At 44.7% G+C, this 17,931-nt stretch overlaps 1 protein-coding gene across 1 annotated transcript; it reads right to left on the reverse strand.

The window, feature by feature from the left end:
* Nucleotides 1-506: 506 nt before the first annotated feature.
* Nucleotides 507-14,608, reverse strand: LOC128714236 (phospholipase A1 3). The gene is made up of 8 exons (XM_053809148.1): nucleotides 14,586-14,608; nucleotides 14,034-14,169; nucleotides 8,311-8,374; nucleotides 5,753-5,755; nucleotides 1,612-1,738; nucleotides 917-1,524; nucleotides 672-828; nucleotides 507-594 (listed from the first exon to the last, which is right to left on the reverse strand). The coding sequence occupies exons 1-8, from the start codon at nucleotides 14,606-14,608 to the stop codon at nucleotides 507-509; spliced, it is 1,206 nt and encodes a 401-aa protein (XP_053665123.1).
* Nucleotides 14,609-17,931: the final 3,323 nt, after the last annotated feature.

A 17,931-nucleotide genomic window follows, 5' to 3' on the forward strand; every position in this document is an offset into this window, starting at 1 on the left:
AGATTCAATCTAAAATATGAAGCCTTTAAGCACCGCAACTTTGATAAAGAAAACCAACACAATGTCGAGCTGGTCAATATACTTTTTCCAGATCAACCCAGATTTTCCCAGATGTTTCTCCAAGCAATTTTACGGTTACTGTGTCCGAAACTGACAATGTCACCATCCAATTTTTGACAGGTTTTCTGCTTAGAACCGCTCAATTTGCCATATTAACGACCAACTGTTTATTTTTTTTTTATCGCCATAGGGCCACCAACTTTAAAAATTTGAAAAAAGCCACAGGTGACATCAATTCAAAACCGTTATTTGTGACCCAGTATGTTCTAAACGTCTGAACAAAATGTCCTCACTCAAAGAACACTGCTTGAATTTGTCATCAATTTTCCCCACTATATTACCGCTCGATTTCCGTATAACAACCAAACAACGCCATTGTGATATGATTTGGAGACCATTTTTCTTTGACCAACCACCACGCCAAATACGTCTAACAGAGAGATGCTTTATTTCCTTGCACTCCTAGCTACTGTCCTTGCATACGGATAGACAGTTTTGTCGATTGCAATAAATAAGGAACCGGACGCTGTTTTACTGTGAAGTGAAAATCGAAATCAGTCATTAGTGCTTGGGTTGTTTAGCGGTTTGCATACCACCAGGCGCGTACTTACTTGTTGAAAAGACCGAAGTCATCTTTGGTACCGGCGGAGCAATCGTTCCGCTTGTAGTTATAGTAAGAGGAGCAAGCCGTGCCCTCGAAAATGTTCTGCCGATCTAGTGATGCGCGGAAATATTCGACGGCTTTAAAGTGACTGCAGATGAATTGAACTTTTGCACGGTGGAATGAACGATAAAACAAGTTTCGAATTAATTACTGCTTTCCTTATACAGTGCATCCATCGCTGATGTTACTTACGGTACGATTTGGTGGTATCGTTGTTTACCAGTGGAAATTCGCATCCCGGCTGGGGGCTTGCACCATTGTTCGCGTAGTAATCTTCGTGGCCCAGATTTATCGCAGCGCCGATGATGTTTTTGTCCGTGTGGATCGCTTGCACGAACCGCCCATCGGTGCGATCCAGCCGCCGATCCGTCGACACCGGGATCGGTTTCGTGAAGGCTGGCCCGGCCGGATCGAGCCCGATTACGCTCGGCACCTGTCCTCCGAGGTATGCACCAGCAATGCCCGAGATGTGCGCACCCATACTGTGTCCCACCAGCGTCACCTGGTTGATGCTGAAGCCCTTCGTCAGCAGGAACTGCACGAACTTGCCCAGGTAGCGGCCCACCTTCGGTGTGTTGCGGGCGGCCAAATTGTACTCGACCAGTGCCAGCGGGCTCCAGTCGACCGCGCAGATGTTGCCACCGATCAGCCGGATGTAGTCGGCGACGGTTTGCTTCACCCAGGTGCGGTTCACATTGTCGGTCCAGCCGTGCGTTAGAAAGAGGATCGGTTTCGATGGATCCAGCTTCTGCGTGATGCGCGGATCGTCCACGTACGCCTGCACGTACTCGGGATGATTGCTGGGTAAAGGGAATACAGCACGAGGCACGTTAGCAACTGGCGCGATGTAGCGTTAGTTTACAACCCAGCGGTGGTAGTATACTTACGTCGTTGCGCACCAGAACGTTACATCTGTGCTGACGTCATTCGTGCCAAACAGAAGCTGAGAGAGCGTATTTCCAAACGCACCAATGACGGTACCGACCCGATTGGCTAGTAGATCATCCTGGTCCGCTGTTCGTTTGAGCGAAGTCATAAAAACAAGAGAAAATACGAAGAAGAAAAAAACACACACATACACAAAATTAAAAACCAAGCTGAAGCAAACCCTCCATCGTGATGCTGCAAACGATACAACCATCGACCGGTCATTAGATTGCTTTCGATTGGCAGAAACCGGTCAGATCGGTATGATGGATTTGAATATTGAATACCGCGCGCGGGGATCCGATCTCATCCCGGTGCGCCTTAAAGTATGCTCAGCACGCAACACATCGCGCCCATTCAGGATGCGGCACCATTGAGATGCGGGAAATGCAAATAGGACTTCAAATTAAACTCACGAGTGGTATGGAGTAAAAAAAATGAAACTCAGTTCTCCACAACACCCACAGCTATAGTCTGCCGTAGCTACCCAGCAAAAACTCAAAGCGGAGATGAAGAGTGACCACTGTGAGAGCTATTTACGCCTTGTACCGTCCCGGTAGCTCGGGCAGCTGGAGTTTTCTTTTTTATACTGCATTTGTTGTTTTGTTACGGCACCATTCTACCATTCACGGATAAGTCCGCTTGTAATACGGGTAAACACAAGCACAAAAGAACAATGATGGCGGAAAACAAATGGTCTCATTCTCATCGCGTTGGTTCCTCTTACTGTTTGAGTCACTTGACAGCCATACTGCTGGCACAATATGCTGCTTACAGTGAGGTAGCTCATGCCAAGCACACTATACCACCGTTCGTTATTGACAGAATTGCAGCATGTTAAATAACACTTTATCAACACACGTGTTCAACAATATTTTTCATATATTTACATTATGCTGATCATGTTCCAACCGTGTAATCAGCGCTTGGTAGTAAGTTTGCATACACCCGTTACTACTTACATCCACTCATCACCATCAACATCAAACTGTCAGTTTGCTATTTGACAGATAAGAGAACAAGCGGTACAAAACATAAACAAACATACTACCATGTCACATCGCTGTGACAGTTGAAGCGTTTGCGTATGTGTTTTGATCGGCGTGGTGGTTCTTGGTACGATGGCAAAATCATCGCTTACCTACGGACTCCACCAAAAGCGTGTAACGATAAAATAACTGACCTACCGGGTGCGGTGAACCGTCCTGCGAGAGTAATGAGCTACCCCACGGATTGAAAATATAGAAGCGCAGCGTAAAACAAAAACAAAAGACAAACGCCTCGCTACTCTTCGACAAAACTTTCCGCTCCTGTGGGCTGTATAGGAATGATGATAAAATTTATGTGCCTTTCTTTAAAGGCTCGCTGCATTGTGAAGCTTCTACTGGCTATGGGCAAACAATGCCATTCGCGTGCTGCTGCAGCAGTGGCTGGAAAATTAAAACAAAAAAATCCTACTCGCACACACAATCCCCCGTGGAGGGATGTTGAGCTACCGGGCTGAACCCAACAGCTTTACAATCGACAGTTCAATATCGCTTGACCGGGTTGACTTTTTCTTGTTTCCGCTGGATATACACACCGGTACAAGTGCACCATCATTTACCCGTACAACGCACCAACAACAGGACAGAGCTTTACAAACCTGGTCTATGTACTAGGCGGTGCGGGCCTGTTTTATTCGTTTTTGCTTTGCTTTGCTGCATGGAACCATGCCTCAACGCCGGTCCAGTGCCAGTTGCAAACGTGGGAAATTTGTTTTTGCTCCCAACGGTCATCAAACTTCCCTTTTCCCTGTGTGTGTGTGTGTGTGTGTGTGTTTCCATCAACATTCGAGATCCATGTACACAGGGAAAGAACGGGAGAGTGAAAAATGTATAAAAATCCCAACCGATGTTAGGCTGTGAGATTTGTTTACTGGGTTATGCTTTTTTTTTAAGTATGTGCGAGATGATATTTTTCCTTTTGTCTTGTTGCTTTTTGTGCATCGTGCAACGTGGTTTGGGTATATTTTCTGGTGCTGGCACGATGGCAATAGCATGTATTTAACGGCACGTTAGCATCCGCGACTATGTTCTCTCTCCATCCTTCCTTCACCCACTATTGTGTGCTTTTTTTGCACACGGAAGAATAGCTAAATGATACGATACTGATGAAATATTACGTTTTGCTATGAACCCGATCCCTCCCATCCAGACATTAGCAATGGGGATCGACGACACACATTACGAAGATCGTATTGCATATCCCCATCCGAGAATAACATTCGGAAGCAGCTGTTGAAAGGAATTTACTCCGGAACGGATTACTTTTTTTGCAGCAATTCCGATAACAATTATCATTAATTGTGTAGAAAAAATGTTGAAAATACATGTTGGATTAATCCATAACACATTCTTTAAAAATGTATCCAAAAATTGTATTGTTTTCCTAAGAATAACATTGCATCATATCGCCTCAAGTTATGGTACCAAAAAAAAATCTTGCATCTTATATACTATGTGACTGTAAAATACCCCTAAAAGTATGCACTTTTTAAATGCTACCAGAAAAAAAGGATACTAAGAATGGGGTAGATCATCCCAAAAATTAGAAAGCTTAAGCTTTAAGCCTGTATCTGCCAAATAATACAGGTACCGGGCTGTATCATTTTGTACAGATTCGTAAAGGACATAGCATTTTGACATAAAGAATGACACAAGGGATCATTTTTGTAAACTACAATTTGAGGAAAATCGATTTAAGTTTAGTAATTTAATTTTAATTTCAATGCAATGAAATAATATACAAGTCTGATTATTAAAATAATCTTTTTTTAGTTGTTTTCGTAAAAAAAAATTTGTTTACCTTTTTCGCACACGGGAAACATGGCCTAACCTGGCTCAGACCAGCTAGCAAAATTCTTTGTTTTGACATTTGTCGAGTTTGGGTTTAGGGTACTTGGGTACTTTCATTGACAAACCAATCTAATCCTTCTTTCCTAGGCTTAACTTGGCTTGCCATTTGTATGGCGAGCTGTAAGCGGATAAGCCTGGAAACATCAAAACGCATACAAAAAACTGGCTTAGAGCGTGATCTACCCCAATATTAGGTTGACCATATGAAAGCAATTGCATAAATAAAGACGTACAAATTGTGACATTTTAGGAAGTGCTTCAGATATTCAATTAATTTGGATTTAATTAACTATAACTTACATTAAAATTGTAAATATCAATAAGTTTTTAAAAATTTCTTAACAATCTTCAATATCGCAAACAAGATGTGATAAATATGTTTCGATAAAAACCCAGTGTAAACTAATATCGCCATTCAACCAAGCAGGGCTTCGTACGCCTTTAAAATATGCAACTTCCTGCTCCACAAGTAGCGCAAGACCAAGTATGCAACAATGCAACTACTTGTGTTGGGCCGAAAAGCCTTTAGTATTACTTTTCAAAGTTGAAAGTGTTAACATCTCATCTAACCGCATGACGTGATTGAAGGTTCATCTCAAGGTGAAAAAAAAACACACTTTCCATCAGTCAACCTTTGCTCTAAAGCCACCAACAGTGATCAGCATAACTTCATCCTGCAGCTAACAAGCAATATCAATCGCATCTTGCCTCGGTAGGTGTTCGGAAGAGCAAATTTTGACTGACGTTACGAACGTGCACTAGTCCACACATACCTGCACTGTGTCCAAAGACCGGATGTGGATAGTTTGATAGAAGAAGTTAGTAACAAAAATAAAAAGGTTAACTCCAACGCATCGCTCACAAAAACCTTACTACAAGACACGATATCCTTCTAGCACTAAGGGCACACAATGTGTGGTAGATTGATTGAAGGTAGGCGATAAACAAGCAACGTTACGTACATGTCCGTTCAACGGCCAGCAACAGTATCGCAACCGTTGCCGCCTGTGGCTGGGAGAAGAAACAAGAAGAGAAATTAACAATCTTCATGTAGAATCAGCAATGTATGGTTTGGTATGTTGGATGGGGAAAGATGCGCCGGAATTGCTGCAACGCACCTGTTCAAAAACTTTTTTTTTCAGACAATTTCTCAGAAAACGCTTCACTACCGATTGCTGAGGGTCAAATGGGGAGGAAAAAACACCCGCTCCCCCCCCTCCCCCTACCCCTCCAATAGCATTACGCACGATGGAAATCTATTTTTCCACTTCAGCACAGCCGGGTGTGGTGCGCCAGGGTTTTGATAGATGCTTCCTGCACATGATTGTTGGTACGTCATAATTTTCCCCGAAAACCCCTTTCAACTGGGGCCCGATAACGGTAGCGAGATTTGCACCCTTTCACCCCGATAGAAATGAAACGTTGGCTAGGATTGGTGGGGGGATCTGATAGTGATAAAAAATAAGGTAAAAACCTCATTCTTGTATGATCGAAACCATATCACCATTCGGCATATCAAAGGGAACGGGTAGAGCTGGGAACGGGTAAACCGAGCTAGTTTGGGGAAAACGCTACCCTTCCCCTTCCTTCCTTCTTCAACACTTCCTAACCCGTCCCAACAACAAGGTAATCTATTTGTTTGCGCTACAATTTACGGCTGGCTTCATTTGAATTTAATAAATCAAAAATATTACCCTCGGCGGTATGATTAATCTGCCACGCCCACGTACCCGGGGATATTGTCTGCACCCGTGGAACCACACGGAACGGCAACGGGCACTCACACTAATGGCACCGGGAAAATGGCGAGCCGTCTCGTCGTATGTCGACCGGTCCCCGGGTACGCTACGCTGGCTGGTGAGGCAGGTGAGCATCCGCACCAACGGCATAAAGACGCCCTCAGCCCGTCCATCATGTTCGCCTTACCTGCGGAAGTGCTGAAGCAATTTTCACTTGCATCTTCCGGTGGCTACACTTTAGGCTCTGCGCTGAAACTCCATGGGTCGAATGGGGAAAAAGGGAGGGAAGAGAGAATTGTGAAAGTAGAGGGAGACGGGTAGGAGACAGTGTACCGTGCGGTACCAATTCCTGCCTGCTAAGTGTTTCGCCGGACGAAAAGCATCTCGTCTCGCGTACCTAGCTACAATGGGCTTCAGAAACAGAACGATGAAACAGCGATGAGTGGCGCAATAAAAAGAACAAAAAAAAATCTCGTCCCCCACCCCCGGTGTATGGAAACAAGCGCTACTTCCTCTGACACCTCTTCAAGGTATTCGTCTCACGTGCACACACACCCGGCATCCGATCTAATCTCGAGCTGGCGTCTTCGATCCTGTAGTGTATGCAATCATTTTCCCCCATGCTATGATACTACCCATGTGTATCTATGCTGCCAAGCATGTTTTTTTTTGGTTTTCCTTATCTAACTAAATTGTGTTCTCTTTATCGGTTTTTCTTGTATTTTTGAAAATACTAAAATTTTCACAGCAAGATGAAAGTATTGCGCAATTAAAAAGAACCCCTAAATGCATGCAATTAAGGTAACATTTTGCTCTTTTATAACGCGACAATTGTAATGGACTAGCTTTCTTTTTTCGCTTTTCCACGTAATATCTTCAATATTATTTTCTTTTTCCCAGTTGAGGTCAAATTTCTATCGTGTAACGGCCAATATACTCTTTATGAGAATATTTTTATACACTTAATTTTGCAGTAAATGTTCACCACTTTAATGAACCGTAAGCGGCGATGATATCTGACTGAGCGCTTCGCTAGCTGCTTCGTTAAATACAACTGTCACATCGGACGCAGTCGCTCTGACCCACGGCTCGATCCAAAGCGGGAAACGTTGGGCCGAGATACGCGGCCCATGTCTCGCATCCATCATATTTCCCACCGTTTCAAAATTAACGAGCGAACCGAACCGGTAACAGTCGGTACAGATCAATTCGGTCAAGCGAAAGAATTTAACAAGCAATCATTCGGCTGCGAAAGCTCGTCGCAGAACCAGGCCAGTGAGCGAAAATAAATAAAGTAATATCCCGGACCCATCATGGCCACCGTTCGCGAAATGCCCCCGTTTTACGAGGAACCGTTTTAATCCTTAATGTAACAGGAGTTAAATAAAAAAAAAGCTGTGCAAAAGCCAGGCCGACACGACATGGCATCAAACGACATTTCGTCTGCGTTCAAATTTCTGTGTGTTCCGCCACGGAATCGCTGCTGCAGGGATATTTTATTTCATCCCAATTTCCTGACGACTTCACTGGCCAGTCCGGGTGCGAGTTTCACTTCCAAACGACGGACGGTCTTCTGAACCGTAATGCGTGTGTGTATGTAACACATTACGAGAAAACACGCTGCACTGGCAAAGATGGCCAGAAGGGTGGAAATAAAGATGATAAAAATTTATAAACCCTGTCTCGCGCTATATTTCTGCAATCCGTGCATGAGACGGACTGGATGTGCTTTGGATATGCCATTGCAACAACAACAACACCACGATCCTGGCGACCGACTTTCATGTCTAGTGATGAATACCCCGGATAAGCAAATCATCAGTAACGAGTAGGATGTGGTTTCATGTCGGAATGTTAATTCGTTTTCCATCTCATTCCAGTGTCGTTTTGTGACCACCATCTCACATCTCCATCACACGCCATCTTGCATAAAAGGGTTGCTCGACTTACTAGACAAACTCAATTTCCTATTGATTGTGTCTTGCATTGGTACATCTTAACATCATTCGGGTCGGCAACTTACTCAAAAATGGAAGTAAATCGTCCTGCCGCGAGCTAAAGTCTGCCATCGAATCTGAAGAGTAGTTCTGTAACGGAAATAGAAAACAAATGATTATATTCACTACATGTTGTACTGGCTATTCAGAATTCTCCCAGTCATTCTCCCAATTTTTTCTGAATAATCATTATGTAAAACAATTTTGCACTGCCCTCAAAATAATGAAAAATAATATTAAACTTACATAAACCTTTACACGTATAAAAACTCATATTTACTCTTACGCCTAACCGTATGCAACCCACACATCACAAAACGCCCAAAAGTATGCTACCGGTAAAACAAAAGTGCTTTCCTTTCCCTTGCAACACATTTCCTCGTGTTTTAGAGTTTCTTTACAGCTAATTTGATTGTAATAATCGTGCGCTAGAGAAATAAAAAAAAAAACATTACTGACTCAATGCCAACTACTTCTGCAAACACAAATTTAAACACCGCTATAACTGCCACTGAAAGCTTATAACTAGCTAATAGTCCAGGGAGGCAAAATGATACAATAAAACGAAAAAAAACACGGGAAAACTATCGGAAACACACAGTCCGGATGTACCGCTCACACTCAAATCCCACGTGGCAGTAAAAATGATCGGACAACTCTTTTGTCCATCGTCTTTTTAATAATAAACGGATTATTATATGAACCGCTTTACACAAGCGCCATCACCACAGTGAGTTGGTGCGCGAAACTAAACAAAAAAAAAACGAAGGTAAAAGATTATCCTTAGTCTCATTCTGTTGCAACCATCGAACGATGGTATGGCTCGGACAGAAGGACGGACCAACGGGATTTACCGGAGAAAACTTCACGAATTTATGAGACAGCGAGCGCACCCAGCGTATAGCTGGAGGATTTAGTCCTTCTGCTGCTACTACTTCCCTCGCAATCCGGACGCTTATTTTCCTGCGTTATTCGCCCACCCGCACCACTCCCATCGTTCACGCTAAATGATATATTAGGATGACAATGGACAATATTATCTTAGATTCTTGCTGCACCTTTGGCTACCGGAGGCCGCAAGCCGGGCGCCGGAGCAGTAGCGGGCCGCATGAAAAATGCTGCAAGATGAAGCGTGAGCAACGACTTGCCGCTGCGGGCGGCTAATAGAAAGAACATCTTCACGGGAATTCTGGCCCCTCCGAGTAAAGGACCGTTACCGTAGCGTATGGCTAGGAAAGCAAGTGTCGAATAAAGGGAAGGAAAGCGTTGGAGAGGGAGGTAACAGGGAAAGGAAATAGAAAATAATCGCCCAGCTGTGCTGACGGCCAAGAATAAGAGGATATGTCCGCTGTTACCCATTCTGCAGCCCTCCCCATTCGCCCCCATTTCCATTTGCGGTGAGAGCATCGCCGGAGGAAATGACATTTTCGTTCTTCAATTCCCACGCTCTGGCACCATACAATAGGGGCACCCATCTCCGTGGATGCCAGAAGCGGTGAAAATGATGAGAGATGGCAATGATTCAAGATTCGACACGAAGCCATTTCTCACCGCACCGCCCAGTTCCATGGCTCCTTGTTTTTTTTTTCTCCCTTGCCCTGAGCTCCTACGGGCAAATTCAATCTCGGGAACCTGTTGAGCTGATGCATTGAGTATCGCACACCGAAGAACAAGCACGAAACGAAAATCGAAGCGACAATCCCGTACTGCTGGAATTTCACCGAAATTATGGATTGCCTGTTACGTGCGAAACAGGTACCGAAGCTGCCATTACAAGAGTTTGTACAATGAAGAAAGATGGTCACGGTTGCTTTTTTCTATCCCATCTTGCAAAACACACTTCCCAAAGGAAACATTGTGCAGCAATGAAGGAATAGACACAGTAATCGAAGGTCCAGCCACCAATCAAACTAACACACTGATCGGGGGCGTTGTTGCGAAACCGGATAGGAGGAGCGAATAAATCGTTCAATTTCCGTTGTTTCTTTACAACGGGAGCGGTTACATTGGATCCATGAATCAATCGGAACAATTGTATATTCCTTTCATCCCTAACTACTAATTTAGAGGTGATCTGCTGCACTCGCTTCCTGTTTTAAAATACTCAATATTCGAATCCAATAACCCAACACTCTAACATCTAAATTTATGCAAAAAAAAGGTAATTTCGCAATACAGCCTGCTCATTCTCCTTCAATCAAAAACAGACATTTTACATTTCAGGCTATGGTATAGAAGTTTGCTAACTAAGGTGACAATTCTCATCAATTTTAAATCAACTTATTGCAATGTAAATAAGCTCAGAAAAATATGTAAAAAAATCGCCTAAATTTATGCATTGTTGCAAATATCGAATGAATTGTACTGGCCATTCCTTAGTTCCTTAATTACTAAATCAGCTGTGTTTTCCTCGGCTAATAATGGTAAAAATAAAAATAACATAAATTAAATTTCTATTACTATTCCATCATCGATAGGAATATAAAAATTGGATTTAAAATACATTTTTGTAAGACACATAGCAAACCTTCAGGCGAATTCAATGCATCAAATCAAACATGTATCCACACTTTCCTTGCAATTTACTTCTTTGCCATCATTTTGCTGCAACTTTGTTCGATTTTGTTTTACAACAAAAAAGATGTAAAAAATGAAACATAAAACCAAATCATCCGATCCACCATTTGCATGGTTTCATCAATCCACTTAGGATGCTATCCCAGCTAATCCCGCTCTGCACATACGGGCGAAACAACAAACCTTCACTGGCCATTCATCTCATCGTTTGCTCATCTACCGTTCATCCCTTCGGTTACCATCCTTCACCCACCCACGGTGTGCCCACCCAAACCCACGTCAGTTGCTGAGACACTTCATAGAGTAACCTGTCCAATAAAGCCACTCGAGAATCAATCATGCAAACATATTCAATAAGTTACCTAACTTTATTACATTCCACCTGGTACATCGGGCACGATGCCTTTTTTTCTGCACAAAAGGACGACAGCAGGTGCAGTTCTTGAGTTCGCCATTCCCTTTCGCAAACCCCACCGAGTTCAATCTGTCTTCCTTGGGCGCGTCCGTGCGCAATCCTGTTTAAGAAAATTTCATATTGTTTTCCCTTTCTCTCCCGTCTTTTCTCGACCCCCTATCCCACCCCGACCCAGGTTATGCTTCGTACAACACATCTTGCAAGTGGAGCTTTTGATGTGCGTCGCTTTCTTATCCTTTTCTGTCTTGTTTCTTTTTGCTTTTGTCCATTTCTCACTATCACCCGTCCACCCCGTATGCTGTTGCTTCCAGTGGCGAGTTGTAGTGTTGCACATGGTTAAGGCTGGTACCGGTGTTGCCGCATTGAATGCAAAATGCCGAAAGAATTCAGTAAAAAAAAATAAACACGGCACAACAACAACGCAAAACCACAATACAATCCTTCTTCTCCCGCAAGGGAGCGGGGTTGGGGGAGGGGAGGAGGGGGGTTTGGGAAGACTTAAAAAATACCTTCCCCTTCCCATACTGCTTTGCCATATGAGGGGAAACACATAAAATGAAATACGAATGTAGTGTATCCGTTTTGCCCGGCCAAACAGATACGTACATGCCCGAGGAAAAGCTTCCAGCGGAACAAACGAACTACAACAGCAACAACAACAAAAAACTCCCACAAAAATATTCCAACTTCTTAATACAGTAAAGCATTTTCTTGTTTCAGGACCGGTGAAAGAAGGAAGTCGTTACGCAAAACCGTTTCGAAGCGCACCCACTAACATGAAACGATTCGCAAAACCTTCCGGTTGGGAGAGTTCTTCAGCTAGTTTTTCCTTCCTTCCGTGAATTGGTGGATGACATCGGGCAAAATTGGCCCAGTGCTTTTCTAGCGCTGCACACAACCGGTGCCATCGCTTCGTTGCTTTATGTTTTATTTTTTCTCCGTGCTCCAAGATATCCACAAACACCAGAACGATGGCAACATGCGCCATCGAGTGATTGCGAAGCGTTCGAGAATACAAATTTAATATATTGTTGCAACAATGGTAACCTTCGGGTAAGCTTTCGGGATGCAATTGCATTCGCATCTGCAGCCGGTCAACTGGAGACCAGAATCCGTACCAGTTCCATTTACCCACCCAAACCCAACCACCATCTCGCTAAGCGTGGGATAATGTTTGCGCGTAGCATAACTGGCAGGGGTTAATTCGTGCACCTTCATTATTAGCACGATAAATTGTTTGCTCCGTATTTAAGGTAATGCGATCTAGTTCAGTTCAAATACTAAACCGATAACCACTATATAATCCCAATTTTAACGATATTTGACACGTTGTTCTAAATTGAAACACAGTTTGATAGACGAACACCTTTTCAAGTGTCATATTTCACACTAATTTATCAACATTTATAACGAAGCGTTCGCCACAATACCAATTCAAAGGTCGTATTTTACCACAAATTATGAACATTTAAAACTAAACATTTTCACCCTCAAAAATCCTCCATTGCCGTTCTTCGATACAAAAACCTTCTTCGACAAAACCAAACTGGTTTGTTTTCTGTCGTGTGTGTGTGTGGGATGTTCGATACAAGTTGACAGTGCACCTGCATACGATTACACGGGTTTGTTCTTGTCGTGTGGTCTGGTTTGTCTTGTTCGAGAACTGACAGCGCGTTGCCTAACCAAAACAACTATAGATTTATGATCAAATGAAGAAGCTAGCGAATGAAGAAATTAACAAAATTTCCAAAAACACACTCTTGAAAAGAATCGGTGGCGAACGACTATGGGTTAAAGATGAATAAAAACTAAATCATACTGATGATGGTACCACTAGCGGCCCTGTGAAAAAATGCCGACTTAATCCAACTTTACCTACGTAGAGTCAACCCGTCAGCATCAACAACAACATTGATCAATATTACGTGATAGGAACTACATAGAGCTCTGCTCAACACTGACAAAGTCCTCGTAGCTGCTTTCGAGATGTTCAGAAGAACTTTTGATCCGTATGTGCGAAAAACCAATGAACGAGTCGCTATAATGGCTAACTCACAATCAAACAACGAATCAGACTCGCCAGACTCTGGTAGGCTGATGACGTCATTAGAATTGCATTGAACGACCCAGGCTCTACAAGCTGGTCATTCTCACAGACAAGAGAGGCGTGAAAAATGCAAATTGGTGATTACTGATGTGGCATCCAGATCGAACGGGTTATTGGAATGCAAAGACGTCGCTCGATCTTATGCGATTCAGAGGACTCCTGCGGTTGCACCACTGGATAAGAAAGGAAGTGAGACCTCATCAAGTAATCGTATATAGTGTTAAGAATACTCGACCAAATAATTCAAGTCAATCGGATCTCTGATATTCAAGAACCTTATTTGGTAGACATCTTTGACGTACAGATAGCTTCTCCAACAAATAAGAGCAAGATCTCGAGAAAGATATGTCCAGATCTCGAGTACTGTAAGCAACACGTCAGCTGATCATAGATTTTTTTGCGTTCTCATTTATCTTAAATAGATTTTAAATGATCCACCGGCTAAGCCGCTCATTATTTGGCTCTTGCTGCCCACCATGAGCCTCGAAACGAGCGCCAAAAACCCATTGTGTCCTGATTTTCTTTTTTTTCCTCTCTCCTTCCCGCTTTTCCCTTCAGCCTCCAATACTTAACTCTCCTGACAATGTCCCCTCCCCACTCCCTTTCCCGCCCTTATCCACCACTTCACCTTCCCGATCCCATGTACTTACCGTGCCGAATCCAAAATCGAACGGTGCGGCACCGACCGGTGCTGCTAGCGGTGCAGCGACGGCAACCAGCAACACTGCCAGCCTGAACGGCATCCAGCGGGCGACATGTGTGACGGGAAAAATGAAAAATTCCTCCCTAGGTGATACACACGGTGGCAAGAAAATAAAACCCAGAAAACAATAACAGAGGAAGAGAGAGAGAGAGAACAAATAGGAACCGTGTTAGTGGTGTACGGTTGTTTGGTGTGGCTGTAGGCGAATAACGTAAGCGTCGTTGATTTATGCAAAAATGCTGCTAACCGGCGCCAAATCAAATCCACCATGTCCTGCAGCAGTTGGGTGTGAGTGTTAAGAAGGATGTGAGGATTCTTTTTTCCTTTTGGAGTGCCATCACGGTGGTTGCGGGAATAGAGTCCAACGACCACCACGTAAAGACATACACACCGTGTAAGGTGGCAATGTCCCTTCTTGGCCCACCACTGCGTCATATGGGGGGAGGGGGGGTGGGGGGAAGTTTAACGACACATACCGGACACGCTTCTCGCTACTTACCTCCAACTCGTGTAAGATTTCATCCCTATTTGCCTCGGTGTGCGGATGCTCCTGATGCTACGATTCCTGGCGCCTGGATTCCAACTCTTTCGCGCTTGATTGTGTGTTGTGTGTGCGAGGATTTGCTCGCCTCACCTGCAACCGTTGCTGCTGAGTGGCTGTTATTGCTTTCCAATCGCAGTGTGTCGCTGCTAGACGTACTGTCGCGTATCAGCCTAGCCCGTATTCAAACACTGCTGCAATCTACGACCCCTCGAGCACGACCCTGTATTACCCGCAACTATTCAGCACGGTTACTTCACACTGGTTTCTTTCCTTTTGCACGGTTTGGTACTGCTGTTTGCGTTGTTCCACTCGCGTCAACTTGGTTCGACTTGTGATTTCTTATCACCGACAAACCAAATGAATCGAGTATCGATCAGTGTATCTGCAAGAAACAAAACGGAAAGCAAACTCATTAGCTAACCCAACGAAACCTTATTCTTCACCGGGACTTCAAGGCGAGAACAAGCCCAGATTACAGTGAACCAACTGTGGACGGTCTGTAGACAGTTCTGGCAGTTCTCTATCAAACAATTCTTGCCGTCCAATGTCACATAACTACTTTGCATAATCACTAACCATTCGCAAGATCCACAGCTCCTGGCCGCTTCCCGAAACGACATCCAACACAGAGTGCCTTGCCAAACGGGACTGGGGTCCGTTTTTAAGGGAAGCCCTTTGCGAAAACCGGCGCTCTTCACGTTAATCAACCGCATTGTTTAGAGCGTCACCATTTTTGGCACTGTTGTTACCCGTACATTCAACCCGATCGGTATCGAAATGAATTAATCCTATCGATCAGAACGGGGCGCATTCCCGTACAGTGACCGTTCAACGGCTGTATCAACATGTGAAGCGCCTGCTGCTGGAGCGTTCATTTGCCAAAAAAAAGAGAATCTAGAACAAGGCTACATAGTGTTCTTGATGCGCTATTTGTACAACAAGCGTACGTATGTTACCAATCTCGAGGCTAACAGAACAACATCGCACATTCTCAGACTCACCACACCGTGTATCTCGAATTCTGAAACCCTTTTCTTTTTATTTTGCCCAACCTTCTAGTTTGTTTACGCATTTGGGGGTAGCCATTGTTCCACAACTTACAGGTTATTGATACGCACCACATCTCATCCTCGCAGCGCAAACAATACATTCTGGAACACGCTTGCTGCCGCAAAAAAAAAACAACTTTCTCCTATTTCCATAGATATTAAACCGCCAGCGACGGTCGTCACACTTTTGGCAAAGATATTTAAAAAAAAAACCCTCTCCCTTCTAGGTTCGATCTTGCGCTGACCCGAAAACCCCATTGAGCATTTGTTTAGCATATTCGCTAAATTCCCCACAACTGGCCGGTGCTGGCCGGAGGATCCATTCTGGTTTGATTGCTGGCTGCGAGTGATATGCTTTTCGCCCGTGTGTCTGGCTCTGATCGGAAGCTGGTGAATCTTTGTACACGTCCAAAACAGTCCACTTTCTCTCGCGCACACCTACCAGCCTCCAGCGCCATCTGAGCGACATTAAATGACACACATTTCCGCATGGTTTTTTTTCTTTTCATTTTGCTTGTTAAATGTTGATGCTTTTTTGTTTTCGTTTACTCTCTTTTATGTTTGTCGGTTGGTGATACACTTGGACACACACTCTTGCCCTACACACGCCAGATCTCCGACACGCGTGCACGGTGACATACTTTTGCGCTATCTTTCGATTAACACCTTCACCTTCTGCCGACCCGTGAACTTGATCTTCAGCAGAAGGGGCGCACGCGTGTACCGCTACAGTTCACCAGCACGTTCCCGCACACTTATCTCGTACGCACCTGTTTGCCTTTTGGTTACCCCGTGCGGCTTATCTGGTGGACGCGCTAGAACAGTCGATTTCAACGCACCTACCACGGCCGGCGTGGATTATTCGCTAGAACGCGCAACGCTACGCCACTGACTCGCGGCAGTCAACTGGACGGCACGCAGCGCCCAGGCGCGCATGGTTGGAGTTGTCCACGTTTTATGCTATCACCCTTTCCCGCGGCCACCATGCTCGTTTGTTTGTTTCGATCTCATTTCATTGTCAGTCGCCCGCCCGAGACGCTGATGTTTTGTTTTTTTTTCGTCTTTATCACTTTCTCTGCATGTCCCCTCTCCGTTCGCTTGATGCGCAACGGCGGTTCAGTTCTTTACCGGTCCCGAAACTATCGTCCGAAAATATGCTAACAGGTTTTCATCTCTCAGCGTCGGCTGGATCTTTCGCCGAGCGGATGGGAGATGTGCCGCATGCGAGCGAAAGAGATTTTGTTGTGGCGGTAGGCAAAGTGACACTTTCGACACACCCGGTCCCGGTTGAAGATGCCGATGATGATGTTTAATTTCTCTTCCATAGTGTCCGCGTCTTACTTTCCTTAAACCGTTTGCCACTCCCAGTGTCACTTCCCGGGGCCATGGTGTGTGACTCGCGACAGACGATGTATCATTGCGGATGATCATCGCTCACAATGTTGATCTTTGAGGCATTCGAGCTGTTCGGGCCTAACATGCTAGCGCTGGCAGTAACGCAACCTACCACAATCGTCCAACTTACCAAGCCTTTGTTTCCAAGGAACTTCCGAGACTTCCTCGACTTTCCAGCAAGCGTGATCTGCACGTCTAGAGCGCCGAGCGCTTTCTGAACTCTCGATCTCCGGTACGTCCACCTGTATATATCTAGCTATCCGCTAGCCAGCGCCGCATTCTGTTTTCGCACACCCGCACGCCCCGTGCATCGCATCCGCCTTCCTCTGCCGGTTCTTCTGATCAGCACATAGCGTCTAGTGAGAGCTGCGTAGAATAGGAAGCAATAAACGCGCTTAAAACTCGCTGCCAAACCTGCCTCACCGCGGACTATCAACGGTCAACGACTCGATTCCAGCTGTCGCTTGCAGGCGAGATTTACTTTAGAACCGAACCAAGATTACGATGGGGTTCACTACTCAGGGAGACGCTACCAGACGGCAATGTTAAAAAAAAGAAACCACCTCACCTCGTCATCGATGCCGTATCCGGTGGCTGGATAAGGGAAATGCATTCCCCTTTAGCCATAATATTGATTAGACATGCCAGGGACACTGTGTTCCGGTACACGGTCGTCTTGGCTCCCTGCACAAGAAACCCTTATTTGGGTGGCAAAAGTGTCCACCCCAAAACCGGACACTCCGGAAAGATGCTCCACTGACATTGAACTTTGCACCGACCCCGAGGTGAATTCTGTTCTGCTGGGCGTTTATTTCATTTTTTTTCCTCCCCTAAATAACTCACCTCGTGGGAAATGG

This window comes from Anopheles marshallii, chromosome X, assembly GCF_943734725.1.
Source record: "Anopheles marshallii chromosome X, idAnoMarsDA_429_01, whole genome shotgun sequence".
NCBI lineage: Eukaryota > Metazoa > Arthropoda > Insecta > Diptera > Culicidae > Anopheles > Anopheles marshallii.